Genomic DNA, 18,049 nt, shown 5'->3' on the forward strand with positions numbered 1-18,049 from the left:
TACACCAAAAACTGATTCTTGCAGATTTATTTGTTTTTTATCCAAAGATTTTAGAAATGCCTTTGTTCAGAAAAGATGATCACTCAAATAACATGAATGTCATTATAGATTAAATTATTCTTGTACTATATGGAATCATTAAGAGCACATGATTATAGCCGCAAGGTTTTCTCAAAGTTCAACTTTTAACTGTATTTTATAATTGATAAGATGACTGTTCATCACAAAATAACTTACTGCATCAGATTTAAAAACATTTTTTCCACAATAGTTCTCACCTGTGTATGATAGCCAACACTGACAACTGCATTTGTACCAGCCTCCCTGATGACCTGCAGACTGACAAATGTGGCCTTTTGATGAATGACAGGAAGCCGAGATCCCACAGCGAAAAAGATCAGCTTGTGCTGCATATCACTCTCCAGAATGGTAATGTTTAAAAATCGAGCACTGCTATTTATCATGGCTCCAGCACTGACTTCATAGATTTCCACAAAAAACCATGTTTCAGATTCTGGGATCTGCAGAGCAGCATTCGAAAATGGTTAGTATGTAAGAAACATTGCCCAGTCTTTTCACAGCGCAATGTGAGTCATTGCTTAAGTGACACAATAAAACATAATGGCAGTCTAAAAATTAAATGTAACTTTAACATCAAAATTAAGTTGTCAGTTGTACTAACATAAAGGGACTTTTAATTAAACACAACAGGAAACATGCAAATTTCACTGTCCCATGCTCCAACTGAGACAAAGACAAAAATCTAAATTATTCTTGAGAGTTCATGAGCAACATATCAATCATATATTCATCAGTTAAGATGCAATAAACAATGACGGTATCAGACAGTTAATGAAACAAAATTCATATTTTATTATTTGTTACTGCATTATGTATTTCCTGCTACCATTGCAAAAGATTCCACAAGTCCCCTTTGAGTATTATGGGCTTCAATGCAAATAAGGTCAGAAGTCACATGAAACCAGGTTACAGTCTAACAGGTTTATCCGAAATCGTTTGACACTCTTGATCATCGGCAGAGACTTATTATTCAGCATGTTGACACTCCACTCACATCATCTGGCCGATCGTTTGATCTCTCGGCCTGTAAATTCTGTGCCTATATGCTCCTCTTCACATCACCTGGCGAAGGAGCAACACTCTGAAAGCTTACGATTTCAAATAAACCTGTTGGATTATAACCTGAGCAGAAGTAACACAACACCTTGTCCACCCAGTCCAACATCAGCACCCCCACATCTTAAATGCAAATAGACAGAATGAATTAATGGAAAATTATCTTTCTTTGATACTCTTATGTTAAAAAATTAACAATGTTACAAGCATGTTAACTTCAACATTGCACCTTTTGTCAGGTCACCCACATCAAACATATAAAGGTTTCTATTTCACTCCTTTGGGCCAGTTTTGGTGCATGCCTTGGTCATGGGGGAGCAGAAGCTCCAGGGAGAGCAGCTTTGGTAAACTTGCTGACCAAAGGTTTTCCGCTAGGAGCATGGATCCAGCCCCATTTTCTATTAATTTAGCCATGGTAAAATTCATTTTTTTTATTCATTCACAGGATGTGGATGTCTCTAGCTAGGCCAGCATTTATTGCCCATGCCTAATTGCCCAGAGGGCAGTTAAGAGTCAATCACATTGTAGTAGGTCTGGAGTCACACGTAGGCCAGACCAGGTAAAGATGGCAATTTCCTTCCCTAAAGGACATTAGTGAACCAGATGGATTGTTCTGATAATCGACAATGGATTCCTGGTCATCATTAGACTCTTAATTCCAGACCTATACAATACAGAAGAAGGCTGTTCAGTTCAATGTGATTCTGTGGTACACTCATCCTATTAATTTCATTCTGAGGAAGGGTCACCGGACCCGAGATGTTAACTCTGTTTTCTCCTTCACAGATGCTGCCAGACCTGCTGAGCTTTTCCAGCAACTTTGTTTTTGTTCTTGATTTACAGCATCTGCAGTTCTTTTGGTTTTCATTAAATTCATTGTCTGACTCTATCCTTTTAATATTTCAATTATTGCTCCTTTAATCTTTGAGCCAATAATCTTGTGAAAATTTTATGTAATCTGATTCCATCTCTCTTTCAGATAGTGAATTCCAGATCACAGCAACATTGTGTAAAATAGTTTCCTCATCTTTACTGAGGTTCTCTTGCTAAGGTGCGTCCTCTTGTTACTATCTCATTACTAGATTGTGCTTTTAAACGTAAGAATACCCACTTCCAAGCATAAGTTCCTGATAGGTTCAGGCCTCTGTTGGCATCATGCTCGAGCTGGGACGGTGCTTCAAGCTTGAAATGCACACGTATTTATGTCACTCCAAGCACTTTGGTGTACATCATTAACCCAAGAGAGAGAGTGTGAGCAAGAGCGAGTGAATGTATGAAGGCACGTGTGAGGAACAACATCAAATTGGCTTTACTGCTCCTATAGCACCAACAGTGCAACCCACTCCATTTTACAAGGGGTAACCACTGTGGGGCGGGAAGAGGTGAGGCCAGCAGCCACAATGACATTCTGTTTCAAACAAAGGTTCGACGTCAAATGACAACAACAAGCAATAATGTAATAGTACCATGATTACCAGTTTAGATGGAAAGTGATCAGAACCTGTATAGTTCTATCTTTGATTCATTCCATGGGAAAGTGTCGAGAAATGACCCCATGAAGGTAACTCTTGAATTATTTGAGAGCTCAAGAGGAGCAGGAGTACACTTTCAAAGTTCAAAAATTAATCTGGGATACTCACAGTCCAGGTCAAGGTACCACGCTTCAGTATGCCTTGCTGATTTGATTTTCAGGGTTTATTCCAGCATTGAATTGCATTAGGAAGGCTACTTAATGTCCTGGAACTTACCTGGAAAATTTAAATGGGGTTTGATCCTTAAAATCATGGGGTTACTTCATCAACAAAATGGACAGCAGACTAACTCCAATTTGGCTGCTCAAAAGTCAACGTCCAGTTCATAAAGAGAAAAACTTCCTCGAACAGTGTCCTTACAAGTAGTTATTTAAGTAGCAGTGTCTTTCTTGATACTAACCTTGTCTGGCTTGATTTCAATGACGATAGTACATTCAACCTCTCCACTAATACAATGGGTCATTCCCGATATAGCTGTCAGCTCACTGACCAGATCTACCTCATTACTTTGTAGTACAACATCTGATTTATTAAACGTCACACGCCACAAAATCTTCACGTCCTCAAAAGATCTGTAAATGCAAGATAAATGTCAGCTATGCAATATCTGGGGTAAAGTAATTAGTTTCTTAACACTGGAACATCTTTTAACAAAATCACACACTTGGATCAACTTCCCTCCATGAACATGAAAGTGAATAAGGCTCAGACGATAAGATCAGGTAGATTTTTAACTTCACCATCTGGACAGAAATCTGGGGAGGCAGTTCACATGATCCTCAGCAGAACAATCTAATTTTCTTTCCCAGAAATGTCTGCCCTTCAAAACTTTTCCAAAAGACCAAATGAAATAGGAGCAGTAGTACGTAATTTGGCCCCTCAGGCCTATCTTGCTATTCAATAAAATCTTGATGACTATGCGCCAGGCCTCAACTTCTCTTTTGTGCCATTTCCTCAAAACACTTACTTCCCTGATATTTCAAAAATCTATCAACTTCCTCTTTAAATACTTAAATATCTAGCTTTGCCACTCTGAGTTATAGATCCAGATATTGACTTTCCTTTAGAAGAAATTCCTCTGAATTTCAGTTGTAAATCAGTGTCCCTTTATTCTGTAGCTATGTTCCCCAGTTCAAGATTTCCACACTACATTCTCAACATCTATCCTGTCAAGCATCATCGGAATCTTGTATGTTTCAACAAGACCACCCCTCATTCCTCTAAATTCAAATGAATAAAGGCCTGGCTCATTTATTCACCCTTGATAAGTCAAGCCCTTCATTCCAGGAACCAGCCAAGTGAATCTTTTCCAAAGCCAATTTTTTTTTCAAATACAGGGACAAAAACTGTAGAGTACTCAAGTTGTAGCCTCACCAACACCCTGTCCAGCTGTAACAAGGCTTCCCTTTTATTTTTCACAACTCCCTGGCAACAAGGCCAAATTCCATATGACTTCTTAATTATAGCACCCAGGTCCCTCTGCATTACACTTTTTTGGTGTCTCTCTTCATTTAAGTAATAATCTGCTGTTTGATTCTTCCTACCAAAGTGCATGCTCTCTCACATTCTTATATTGAACTCCACCTGCCATGTTTTTGCCCAGTCACCTAACTTATGCATGTTCCTTATGTTGTCTTTGCAACATGCCCATAGCACTATTGGCAAATTTACATCACAAGTCAGTAATATAGATAGTAAATAAATTGATGTCCTAGGATTGATCCTTGCGGCATTCCACTAGCCAGGTCCTTCCAATGTGAATAAGACCAATTAAATAAGCCATTAAAAGACACACAAACCATTTTTGTGGCATATCAAGTACTTTCTGGAAATCCAAATACAATACATCTGTTAATTCCCGTTTGTCAACTCTGCTTGTATATCCCCAACAAGAACGAACAAATTTATCGAGCATGATTTCCTTTTCACGAAACCATGCTGACCATGCTTGATTACATTTAAGCTTTTCAAAATGTTCGGTTAGCTCTTCGTTAATAAGGACTGTGGCATTTTCCCAATGAGAGATATTTGTTTTGTGTTTTCTGTTTCGCTCCCTTTTTGAAACAGAGCATTATATTAACAGTTTTCCAATCTGCTGGAACCCTCCCAGAATCCAATAATTTCTGCGATATTTTGACCACTGCCTCCACTATCTCTGCAGCTACTTCTTGCAAAATCCTTGGATGCAGACCCCCAGGTCCTGGTGATATGTTCACCCTTAGTCCCATCAGTTTGCCAAATACTTTGTACCTTGTGACAGAAACTATTACAAGATATTTCCTACCATTACCATCTTGCTTATCTGTTATCTTTCATGAGAGAGGAAAAAGGGCAAAACAGCAAAAACTGGATGTCTTTTTTTTAAAGCCAACCCCCAAGAAACAGTCAGAAGGTGATGAACCACAGTCATCCACTTCTGGATTAACTATTTTTTGCCCTAACCCTGCAACCACAACTGCACCTGAAGATCATGATGACGATGACCTGGAATCTACCTGGGAACAAGCTATTGTAGATCAACTAACATGTGATGACATAGAATTTATATTAGTTTTCATAGTTAAGGGACCTTTAGGGGGTTGTGATCACAAGATGATGGAATTTCAAATTCAGTTTGAGGAAGATCAACTTGGGTCACAAACCAGTGTCGTCAATTTAAGTAAGTGCAGTTAGAGGCATTGAGAAAGAGTTGTCTAAAGTGGGCTAGGAAATTAGTCTGAGTAGATAAGCAGTGGCAGGTAATTAAGCAGATATTTCATAATGTTCAGCAACGATTTATCCTGGTCAAAAAGAAGTGCTTGATGAGAAGGATGAACCACCCATAATTAATAAAGGCAGTTAAAGAAAGTATCCATTCAAAAGCTCATATCACAATCCTTTCTAAATATTTAACCTGTATACTTGTACAGACGGTCAAGGAGCCTGCCCAAACAAAGCACCTATGTAATGAATATCCAATTACATCTGAATGACTCTGACTGCACATTCAGCCCAACTTCGAAGCAGCTGTGATTTTCCCACCAGACTAACGTGGCTCTGCATCTTCTTTGACATGTTCTTTCAGTGTTTGTCAATTTCCTTAAGTCAACTCCCCAATGTCCCCTCTCTTCCCTTTTACAAGACCAGCCAAAACAATTTTTATCGTCACTTCCCTACTTGTACACAACCCTTTCTTTTGTGACAGTCAGTGCTCTCTGGCCTGCTTAATATCTTATCCTGTTTACATGCTAACTATGGCTTATCATTGTTTTTGTGTGGGATTTGATTGGTGGCACTGCGTTGAGGCCAGAGGATTAAACAACTCCAAGCCCCAAACTTTGTCCAGTCAATGCATTCTATACTCATACTGTCCAACCAAAGCCCATCAAGGCCAAAATTTGCCTATTAACTCCCAGTTAGTGTTAGAGATATTTGATTTCATTATGGTGCTACTCTATCTTAGCATGTAAAGATGAAGATCATTTTTATTCATTAAAATTGTACCTGTTTCTTTGTCTCTCAACAGTTAGCTGAAGCTTCCTATGTTCAGAGTCTTCATCCAACACTAGGTTACTTGGGGCGACCCATGTAAAACCAAAAATGCCATTCTGTATGTCACTTCCTGCATTGAAAATATATGACAGCTAAATAACGTAATTACATCAAACTGAAACAATTTAAAATTCTTTTCAAAATAAAAGCAGGTTTGAGGAATGCATGCTGCATTGATTTGCTTTGGCTGGGTTTACATCCAACCCAGGAAGAAAATAAGAATTGTTTTGTTCTAACTTTAGGAACTGTTAAACCAGTGCTCTAAACTGCACCTAAATGCTAAGTCCAAATTCAATTAAAACCCATTCCCAGTAATGGAACAGTCCTGAGGAAGGGTCACTGGACCCAAAACGTTAACTCTGATTTCTCTTCACAGATGCTGCCAGGCCTGCTGAGCTTTTAAAGCAACTTCTGTTTTTGTTTCTGACTTACAGCATCTACAGTTCATTCATTTTTTTTTTCCAAAATCATATATCGGCCATTGCCAGAGGTTGTTGAGCAAAAAGCAACAGATAAAAAGTAAAACAAAAAGAGGCACGTCAAATTCTAATTCTGGAGCATTGAGCCCCTTCCCTATGATGTTGTTGAATATGCAGCTCGATGAGGTGAGTGTGAGAAAGTTTATCCAATATGACACTGCAGGGCCATCCTCCACAGAGGATGCCATCCCTAATAGGTGTTACAGGGGAGTTCAATATCATTTGAAGGAGTTTGAGACATCTAGAGGCAGTGACAGCATGCAATAGATTCTCAAAATGTGTTGTACATGCCCGTCTAGTTTATTCATATGAAGTTTTCACACAGTTGTACAGATTCTGCTTTGTATTGTATGTGTACTCTTATTCTGATAGGCATACCTTCAGGATGCAAAGTGGAATGAAGGCCAACCTTACCATATCTCATCTGTAAAATGCACAGTCATTTACTGATATTCCTATTATAAATGTGAGTTGTATAATTATTTTTGTTTTTCTACAAGTAGACCTTTCAAACTACCAACCTCTTCTGATGAAATTTCTGGTGATGCACCTCATGTCACTATGATAGGATAAACCTGCAGAAAGAGTTTGCTGATCAAAATCATCAAATGTGCCTCTTGTCTGACATGCCCAAGGAACTCCAACAGGACCTCATGTACTCTACAAATTTCAACCCCAAACCCAGCCCTAATAGAAGAGCTCTGAAATCCACTAGCTTCTGGGAGCCAAAAGGAGTTTTGAAAAAGCACTAATTCTAGGAATGATGCCCGCTGCATACTGCAAACAGCTAAATAAGGGAGAAAATAAATAAAACACATTAGAAGTTTAAATTTAAATATAAATGTAATGTAGACAAGAAAAGAAGGTCAGCACATAATAACATAATAAGGAAACTGACCAAGGGAAAAAAGCCTGACCAGATCTTTGCATAACTTTCAGAAAACCTGGAAGCATTTCTTTTCTCCCAGCTATTTATAACATGCTTGTGCCTTCATCAAAGGGCGCAATCAGGAAGGCATCATGCAAGCCTAAGCTATGAGGAATGTGTTTGATTTCAACCAAAGCTTGCAACATGGAATGATGCCAAGGTGCACAACGCTATCCACAATGTGTTTAAAGTTCAAGGCGTTTGTGTGCAATCTGTGCTTTCATTACACTTGGCTTGTAAAGACAGGAGCAGAATATACGCCTCAAAGTGAATTACAAAAACTCTTACAGATAAAGTTCTGACTGTTTTGCACATGTTGACAAAATAACCTATTAACTGAGCACAATTCTACCATCCTGAAATCAATACATAAGTGATGAAATCATGCATATTTGGCTAACTTATTTTTAGACACCTTTTGAAATACAGTAGTCCACACCCTCCCAAAAAAAATCAAAATTTTAAAGTAAACGAAATGTTGTAAATCCAGGATGCAATATTATTCATTGATGTTTTTAAGAAAATCTTAATTAAAAGCCCAAAATCTACACAATATTGTGGAAGATTTTAATCCTACTTTCTTGTCCAAAACTAGGCAAGTTATAATTGCCAAGTCACTTCCCTGTATTCAGCTACCCAAATTCTGTCAACAGCAGTTTTATGCAGGCTTTTGGACAGATCAGCCATTCATTCAAAGCTAATGAGATCCTCTTTAGCACATGCAAAGTAGGAGTGCTCCTTCAGACTCATTGGATAGTCTTTATCTTGCTGTTCCAGTCTCTAAACCCCGATTCTCCTTAAACTGCCTATCCGTAAAGACCCTGTCGAGGTTCATTCTCCACACTTTCCCCGAGTACCAACATGAGTTCATGAATGCCCAATTTCCTGCAGCCCAGAAGCTACTTTCTGCCCAAAATGAGCAAGAAGTGTATCAGAGACAATACAGTGTGGAGTTGGAGGAACACAGCAGATCAGGCAGCATCAGAGGAGCAGGAAAGTTGATGTTGATGCTGCCTGGCCTGCTGTGTTCCTCCAGCTTCATACGGTGTTGTCTCTGCCTCCAGATGCTGCAGGTATTGCTATCTCTGAAGAAGTGTACCGGAGACATGTTAATGAAGTTCAAAGGTTTAAAATAACTTGGATACAATTTCTACAACAGCAGGTGAATGTCCAATACACCTTGTTCAGATCCATCTGGACTGTGGCTTTGGATTTTGTGAATAATATTGCACATTTTGACAGCTATTATATGCACAACTACAATTTAGTGAAATGAGGGAATATTATAAATGGGGCAACTAACGTTGGTTCATAACTGCCAGTAATATTTACTGAACATAAGCCACAATAAATAATATTTCAGGTACCTAAGATAATGATCTGCATAAAAGCCATGTAACCATATTCATCTTTTCCTTCCACAAGTCTTGCCCCTCCACGAGGATCTGTTAGGTAGACATAAAAAAACTCTTGTCCCTCTGGTTCATTATCATCAAAGATCCTGACAGATACACTGATCTCCCTTTGCTCATTCTGTAAAGTAACATTCAAGGTTTCATCTTCAAAATCTGCTCCTTCTCTGGCCCAGGAAAAAGTCGAGTTTTGTTGGACGTTTTGGAAAGGACTTTCTTCTAAACCATCTGCGGCCTTTTTTCCTCCAAACGTTATTACATTTGCACCAACGATCCCAGTAAATCCCAGTGTTCTTTGAATCTTAAGAAGCACTACATGCATCGTAGCATTCTCAGTATCCTCTAAAGTGTGTATTACTGTGGGTCCAATACTTAGAACTCCATTAGTGGCATCATTGGCAATAATGGTTATAGATGACACACTAAAGTCTAGATTCAAGTGAGGTTTCGCCTCTGTATTATTTGGCCCAAAACCCAGAACTTCAATGCTGGATAAATTTAGGTAGAATACTTCATCCATTTCTGGAATATTATCATTGATGATAAACAATTTAATGAATGCTTCAATCTGATGTAAAGTAAAGATGAGTTCTCCATTTTGGATGTGCTCATAATCTTCAGTAGGTTTGGCACTTCCTGCTGTTGTGTAATATGTCAGTTTTGTTTTATTGCCTTGGAAGCCAAACAATCTCTGGATATGTAAAGTAATTGTGCCTGTATCTTCCTCTATATGGACCTGCCTCGAATTGGGGGCAAGTTGGAAGACTCCAAGTGGCTCAACTTCAGCTACAGTGAATCCTGACCTATAAAAAATTAAACAACAGTAAGTATTGTTCATCCTTTATGTATGCATACATAAAAACATCAAAATAATCACGGATGACAAAGAACAGTCTGCCCATTGGCTGAAAAGTATCCTACTATCCTGTAGGATCTAATAGTTTCTGATCTCCATCAGCCTTTCCTGGAATTCACTTGAGGTATTGACCATTCTTCACTGAAACATAAGATTTTGAAGGAGGATTACAGTTTAGACACTGATATCTTGATTCCCTGTTTGGATATTTTAAAATATGGAGGCACAATCTCAATATAAACAGCTGATTGTCTAGGGCTCAGACTAAGGTGATAATTCTTAACTCTAAGGATTGCGAATCTTTAGAATTGTCTACCCATAGAGTCATAGAGCTTGGAAACAGTCCCTTTGGTCCAACTAGCCCACATTGACTATGTTCCCAAACTAAACCCGTCCACCCATCTGCGTTTGGTCCACATCCAGCCAAACTTTTTCTATTTGTGTACTTATTCAAATGTCTCTTAAACATTGTAACTGTACCTGCATCTACCACCACTTCTATCAGTTCATCCCATATACGAACCACTCTGTAAAAGAAGTTGTCCCCTCACATTCTTTTAAATCTTTCCCCCCTCACCTTGAAAATATGCCTCCCAGTTTTGAACTCCCTACCCTACCCTTTGCTATTCACCTTATCTATGCCCTCATGATTTTATAAGCCTTTATAACGTCAACCCTCAACCTTCTACTCTCCAGTGAAAACAATTCCAGCCTATCCAGCTGAATTTTTTTTAAAACTCAAATCCTCCATTCCAGCAACATCCTGGTAAATCTTTCTGAACACCCTTCAATTTAATAATATTCTTCCTATAATAGGAATATACCCCTTTCATTCTGGTATGTCTCAGGCATATGAGTACATAACTTCCTCCATTGAGAGGTTGGCAACCTGCTAGGTCGAGCAATTGACTCATATGTAACTGGCTTGCATTCTGGCATCACACTGTAGTGGCTTTGCAAAAAGAAACAAAGCACCATGGCCTTCCTCCAAGGGCCACTTCTTCTCAGGGAGGTAAGAAGGGGCCACTACATGCTGAGACACAGAAGCAGCACATGTCAGATTCCTGGGAGTCTCCTCTCAGGACATTGCCAATGGCCCCGTAATGCAATTAGCAGCAAAAATACAGCAGCAAATATGGTTAAAGGGGGTACCAAAAAGGCAAAATTAATGGTTTTTACGTAAATGCACATAGCATTTGAAATAAATTAAATGAATGAACAGTACAAATAAACTTTAATGGTTATGACCTTATAGGGATTATAAAGAAACAGTAATGAAGAATCAAAGCTAGGAACTAAATATTTAGGGGCATGTGACTTTTTGAAAGAGGCAGATAGGAAGGGAAGAGTGGTGGGGTGGCTTTGCTTGCACAAGATGGAATAAGTACAATAACAAGAAATGATCATGGATCAGAAGATGTAGAATCCATGTGGGTACAGGCAAGATATAAGAAAAGGAAAAAGACACCGGTCCATGGACCCTCTCTCAGAAGATGTACAATACGACAGGGAATTAATCAGGCGTACAAGATGGCATGTAAAAAAGGCAGTATAATAATCATGGGGGATTTCAATCTTTATGCAGATCGGGGATCTCAGATTGGCAATAGTAGCCACATGGAGAAATTCACAAAGTATATGCAGGATTGTTTCCATAAGACCTTAAAATATCGGAGCAGAAATAGGCAATACAAGTTTGAGGCTGCTCCACCATTCTCTCATGGTTGATATGTTTCTCAACCCCAGTCTCCTGCCTTCTTCCCATAACTTCCGATCCCCCTCATTAATTAAGAACCTATCTCTATCATAAAGACACTCAATGACTTGGGCTCCATAGCCATCTGTGGCAATGAGATCTGATTTTTGTTGAAGAACATTAGACAACATGTTGAGTATCCAACTGGCAATCAGACTATTTTGGATCTTACAATGTGTAATGTTGCAGGTTTAATAAATAACCTCAGAGTAAAAAAGATACCAAGGGAATTGTGACCATCACAGTTTGCGATTGAGAAACCTGGGTCAAAAACAACTGTGCTAAACTTAAATAAGGATAATATCATACAAATGATGGCAGAGTTCACTAGAATGAACTGGGAAAGGCATTTAGCAGAAAATATGGCTGAGGAACAATGGCACACATTTAATAAAATAGTTTATGATTCACAGCCAAGATATATCCCAGGAATAATGATAATAGTTTCGAGCAAGGAAATAAACCAATCATGGTTAACCAGGGAAGTGAAAATGAAAAGAAAATACATACAATGTGGTGAAGACTAGTGGAAACTCAGAGGATTGGAAATTTTTAAAAGTCAACAAAAGATCATCAAAAACAGGTGAAAATAAACTATGAGGCAGACTAACAAATGACATAAAATCAGATAGTAACTGCTACTTTAAATACGGAAAAAAGAAGAGATAGGCCTCAGAGAAATAGAGAAAAATTGCAGAAAGCTATAGAACAGGGATTTGAGAATCCTCATCATGAATCACAGAAATCTAGCATTCAAGTTCAGTGGATAATAGGGAAGGCAAATATGGTGATTGGTTTTGGTCCCCTCATCTAAGCAAAGATATATGAGCATTGGAGACAGTCCAGACAAGGTTCACCAGATTGATCCTAGGATTGAGGAGTTTGCTTAGGAGGAGAAATGAGTAGGATGGGCTTTACTCATTGGAGTGTTGAAGAATGAGAGGAGGCCTAATTGAAACATATCAGGTACTTATGGAGCTTGACAGAATAGATGTGGAGATGTTGTTTCCCCTTTTTGGGATAGTTTACGGCAAGACAGTGTAATTTTAGAGTAAGAGGTCATCCATTAAAGACTAAAATGAAGATTTTTTTTCTCAGAGGGTGGAGAATCTGTGATATTCTTTACCATAGATGGCTGTAGAGGCAGAATTGTTAAGTACATTCAAGGCTGAGATAAATTTTTAATCAATTAGGGAATTAAGGATTATGGGGAAAAGGTATCCCTGAAAGTTGCCACCAAGGTTGATAGGGTTGTTAAGAAGGTGTACGGTGTGTTAGGTTTTATTGGTAGAGGGATTGTGTTTTGGAGCCATGAGGTCATGTTGCAGCTGTACAAAACTCTGGTGTGGCCGCACTTGGAGTATTGCGTTTAGTTCTGGTCGCTGCATTATAGGAAGGATGTGGAAGCATTGGAAAGGGTGCAGAGGAGGTTTACCAGGATGTTGCCTGGTATGGAGGGAAGGTCTTATGAGGAAAGGCTGAGGGACTTGAGGCTGTTTTCATTAGAGAGAAGAAGGTTAAGAGGTGACTTAATAGAGACATACAAGATGATCAGAGGATTAGATAGGGTGGACAGTGAGAGCCTTTTTCCTCAGATGGTGATGGCCAGCACGAGGGGACATAGCTTTAAATTGAGGGGTGATAGATATAGGACAGATGTCAGAGGTAGGTTTTTTACTCAGAGAGTAGTAAGGGCGTGGAATGCCCTGCCTGCAACAGTAGTAGACTCGCCAACTTTAAGGGCATTTAAATGGTCATTGGATCAACATATGGATGATAATGGAATAGTGTAGGTTAGATGGGCTTCAGATTGGTTTCACAGGTCGGCGCAACATTGAGGGCCAAAGGGCCTGTACTGCGCTGTAATGTTCTATGTTCTATATATGTTCTAAGGTGGGAAAGTCATGTCAACCATGATCTCATTGAATGGTGGAACAGACTCAGTGGGCAACGTATAGATGAATTCAAATTAGCAGTTCTTTGGCATTAAAGTCTCACCTGAAAGACCATAAAATTTCTACAATAAAGGAATCCTTGGTAATTGTAGATGATAATTTAGCTCACTAGATGTTTAATAACAGAGCCCACTTTGTAACCTCCCAGAGAAACTGGAATGAGAGGAAAATATTGATGATAAAAAAATGACCAGAGGGTATTGCTGAGAAGGTGGGAAAAGTTAAAAAAAATCCTAAGATGATTTCATGAGGGGAGGTCACTTTGGATTCCTGCTTACAGCTTCCAGGAATGAAAGCCAGATCGATTTTCAGCAATGTTGTTCCAGACACAGTTAACCAGACAAAATAAATCAAAAAACAAAACTTGGAGCTTTTGCAAGTGGCTAGTCCAGCGTCCTGATTGCACAAAATCCAAAACAGGCTTTAAAGCAATGAAAAATACAAAGCAATATTTTAAAGAAAGACACAGGAAAACTGTAAAGGCTGAGAAAAGTATTTTGAGAACAGTGAAAAGAAGTGAATTAGCTAGCAATAAAAAAAAACACTCATATGCATACAACTTGGGGCTCTCAAAAACTTAAACATTAATGTTCACATTCAGTTGGTTTTACTATGGTTTGCACCATGTAATGTTGCCAAGACATGGTGAAATGTAGCAAATGGAGTCAGGGTAGGAGGCGTAGAGGTACCTGTTTCTGCAAACCAGAATGCATTGGGGTTATACAGGGCCTTGGTGAGAACATACCTTGAGTATTTTGTGCAGTTTTGGTCTCTCTACGAACATACAAACGCACAAATTTAGAATAAGACTAAGTCACTCGGCCCTTCAAACCTGCTCTGCCATTCAATGAGATCATGGCTGATCTGATTTTAATCTTAACTCTACATCCCTGCATATCCCTGATAATCTTTCATCCTATTTGTAATCAAGAACTTACCTGAGAAAGTATATTCTTGTTATAGAGGGAGTGCAGCAGAGGTTCACTAGGCTGATACTGGAGATGGTAGACTGCCCTATGAGGACAGAATGGTTCAACTGGACTGTATTCATTAGAGTTTAGACGAATGAGCAGCAATCTGATTGAAACATAAAATTCTAACAAAGCTGGACAGATAAGATGCAGGAATGATGTCTCGAACAAAGGGATGCAGTTTCAGGATACAGCATAGACCATTTAAGACTGAGATGAGGAAAAATTTCTTCACTCAAAAAGTAAGCGAACCTGTAGAATTCTCTACCACAGAAGGCTGTGGAAGCCAGATCACTGAACATTTTCAAGAGATAGAGAATGCTTTTAGAGTAATCAAGGCATTTGGGAGAAAGCGGGAATATGGCATTGAGAGAGAGAGAATCAGTCACAATCATATGGAATGATGGACGACTCTCAAAGTGCTGAATGGGCTACTCCTCATTGTTTCTTTGTTTCTGTTTTTACCAAGACTGACAAGAGCTGAGATATGAGTGTTGGCTAAACACTTGAATGAAAAGTACTAGATAACTCCTCAAGGAAGGTCCAAGCTCAGAAGACAAATGTGGCTGAAATCAGTGCCCCAATCAGTGCAATGGACTGCCCAGATGATGAGTGAGATGTGTCTTTCTTACATCTAGTGTTCCTCAGCAGTGCAGCTCATTTCAGTTACAATTTATCATTAATTTATGTTTAGTTCAAGTTGTTTCTAATTCACGTTAATGTTTGAGTTACAAAATGTGAAATTTTCCTTGGCAATTTATGAATTTGTGGGTCACAGTCAATTTAATTCTTTTGTTTTATGAGCCCCCAAGCAGACTGTAACACTATAAAGCAAATAAATTTCACAGTATATGTGATAGCATTGCACATTAGTTTGATGGTCAACAATTGACTTGAATTCATAAGTAGCTACAAGCAATAGCTACAAAATAAATCAACAATGAATGCTATAGACAAGTATAATTATCAATCATGAAAAATTTCTATACAACTGGTTGACTTTACCTTAGTTCAGCTTTACCAGAAGAATTACTATGCACTGCCGTCAGATGTACTGCGAATGATTCTACTCCCGTAAAGTTGGTAGTGGGTACAGTAAGAAACACTTGCTTGCTTTTTTCACCGTGCAAAAGGACAACAGAACCTTATGTAAAGTAAAAATTAAGTCATAAAACAAATTTTAGAACATAATGCAAAGGACAAAACATAATGGTGTCACATACGGATCAACTATTACCAGTTTACACATATAAATCAACAATGTTAAAGAATTAGAAATTGTTTCTAAAATTGAAATCATGCAGAAATATTTCTAAGATTCCAATAAACGTAGCAACTTTATGCTCGCATGACTGACAGATTGCATCAGAAAACCATCACCAATAGTTCTGTCCTTAATCAATGTCGACTTTGAGTGAATGATTGCTGTATTTATCCAATTAGCCTTGGTATTTTACCTTAGGGACTTCAGCTTTTATCAATTACAGTCCTTTAACTGTCCCTTTGTTGACTTAGAAGGCAGAGGCTGGTGGCAAAAGGCAGAGGCTGGTGGTGGAGGCTTGGTTTTTGGACTGGAAGCCTGGGACCAGTGATGCACAACAAGGATCGGTGCTGGGTCCACTGCTTTACGTAATTTACGTCAATGATTCGGATGTGAACATAGCAGGTACGGTTAGTAAGTTTGCAGATGACACCAAAATTGGAGGTGTAGTGAACTGCGAAGATGGTTACCTCAGATTTCAACAGGATCTTGATCAGATGGGCCAAATGGGCTGAGGAGTGGCAGATGGATTTTAATTTAGATAAATGTGAGGTGCTGCATTTTGGAAAAGCAGGTCAGGGCAGGATTTATATACTTAATGGTAAGGTCCTGGGGAGTGTTGCTGAACAAACAAACCTTGGAGTGCAGGTTCACAGTTCCTTGATAGTGGATGCGCAGGTGGATAGGATAGTGAAGAAGGCGGCATTTGATATGGTTGCTTTCATTGGTCAGTGCATTGAGTATAGCAGTTTGGAGGTCATGTTGCGGCCGTACAGGAAATTGGTTAAGCCACATTTAGAATACTGTGTGCCATTCTGGTCTCCCTGGTACAAGAAGGACATTGTGAAACTAGAAAGGGTTCAAAAAAGATTTACAAGGATAATGCCAGGGTTGAAGGGTTTGAGCTATAGGGACAGGCTGAACAGGCTGGAGCTATTTTCCCTGGCGTGTTGGAGGCTGAGGAGTGACCTTATAGAGGTCTATGCAATCATGAGGGGCATGGATAGGGTGAATAGCCAAGGACTTCGCCACAGAGTGGGGAAGTCCAAAACTGGGCAGCATAGGTTTAAGGTGAGAGGGGAAAGATTTAACAGGGACCTAAGGGTCACCTTTTTCACACAGAGGGTGGGTGCGTGTATGGAATGAGCTGCTGAAGGAGTGGTAGAGACTGGTACAATTACAACATTTAAAAAGGCATCTGGATGGGTATATGAATAGGAAGGGTTTAGAGGGATATGGGCCAAATGCTGGCAATTGGAATGAGATTTATTTAGGATATCTGGTCGGTATAGATGAGTTGGGCCAAAGGGTCTGTGTCCGTGCTGTACATCTCTATGACTCTAGTTTTCAGTTCATGAAATAAGGGTAATCCTACGAATTTTACAGAAATTTAGAGACATTTTATAAAGCTTACGGTGTGAATATTGAACCTTCTTGTACAAATGCATGCAACAATGCAACTTGAGGAATTGATATCCTGAGGTCCAAGCATGTCTGTGGAATATTAAAATATAATTCCTTTGTAGATACCTTATGCACTGTAACAATGCTACGACTCTAATTCTAGACCAGCACGGCCATCTAAGAAAACAGGAGTCTGGTCCACAAAACGTGTAGTTCAAAATTCAAAATCTAGCATGTTAAAAATATCAATAGCTTTTGTATATTAGCCTAGATGACCGAAGGCTACTAAACATACTAAGACCAGCAATGGAGTGAGCTTGGTTCATCTGTCCAGACAGCATCCCTAATAACTCCACACAATTTTAAGTTCACACTTTTGACACAGATCAACCAGTTTCTCTTGAATGGTACAAACCTTTTAATTGATCCCATGGAATTGATTCTGTGGGTCTCTTTTAAAGGGTCAAGCATAATTATTTGATGCCTGCATTTGAGATGAATATATGAGGGAATTCTAAATGATCAGGAGAAAGCAGGCAAGGATATGGGCACGGTGAATAAAATCCCTGAGAAGCAGCATGGATCCAACATTGTCCTGTCCAGCTCTGGATTTAACCTCGGCAGGTTTGTAGGCGAATGTGGGACACCCGTTCATGGTGGGGGGGGGGGGTGCAGCATCATGAGGTGACTGCTCAGGAGGAAGTTGACAGAAATTGGCTACTTTAGTGCACTATAAAAGCCCCTGGCTAGCACAGTGTAAAACATGTGTTGACAGGATTAGTTCTGTCAGCTTGAAATCACTGCTCTGAGAATCAATAGCAAAGCCC

General features: G+C 39.2%; 1 protein-coding gene across 1 annotated transcript in view; it reads right to left on the bottom strand.

Moving 5' to 3' along the window:
* adgrv1 (adhesion G protein-coupled receptor V1) overlaps positions 1-18,049 on the bottom strand; it is a 407,915-nt gene that overhangs the window by 106,179 nt on the left and 283,687 nt on the right. The window contains exons 73-77 of the mRNA XM_048593741.1: positions 15,563-15,701; positions 8,975-9,822; positions 6,153-6,270; positions 3,070-3,241; positions 279-521 (exon numbers count right to left, since the gene is read on the bottom strand). Coding sequence (XP_048449698.1) covers positions 279-521; positions 3,070-3,241; positions 6,153-6,270; positions 8,975-9,822; positions 15,563-15,701 — 1,520 coding nt within the window. The remainder of the gene's footprint in view (positions 1-278; positions 522-3,069; positions 3,242-6,152; positions 6,271-8,974; positions 9,823-15,562; positions 15,702-18,049) is intronic.

Source organism: Rhincodon typus, chromosome 3 (assembly GCF_021869965.1).
Source record: "Rhincodon typus isolate 14 chromosome 3, sRhiTyp1.1, whole genome shotgun sequence".
NCBI classification, from domain to species: domain Eukaryota; kingdom Metazoa; phylum Chordata; class Chondrichthyes; order Orectolobiformes; family Rhincodontidae; genus Rhincodon; species Rhincodon typus.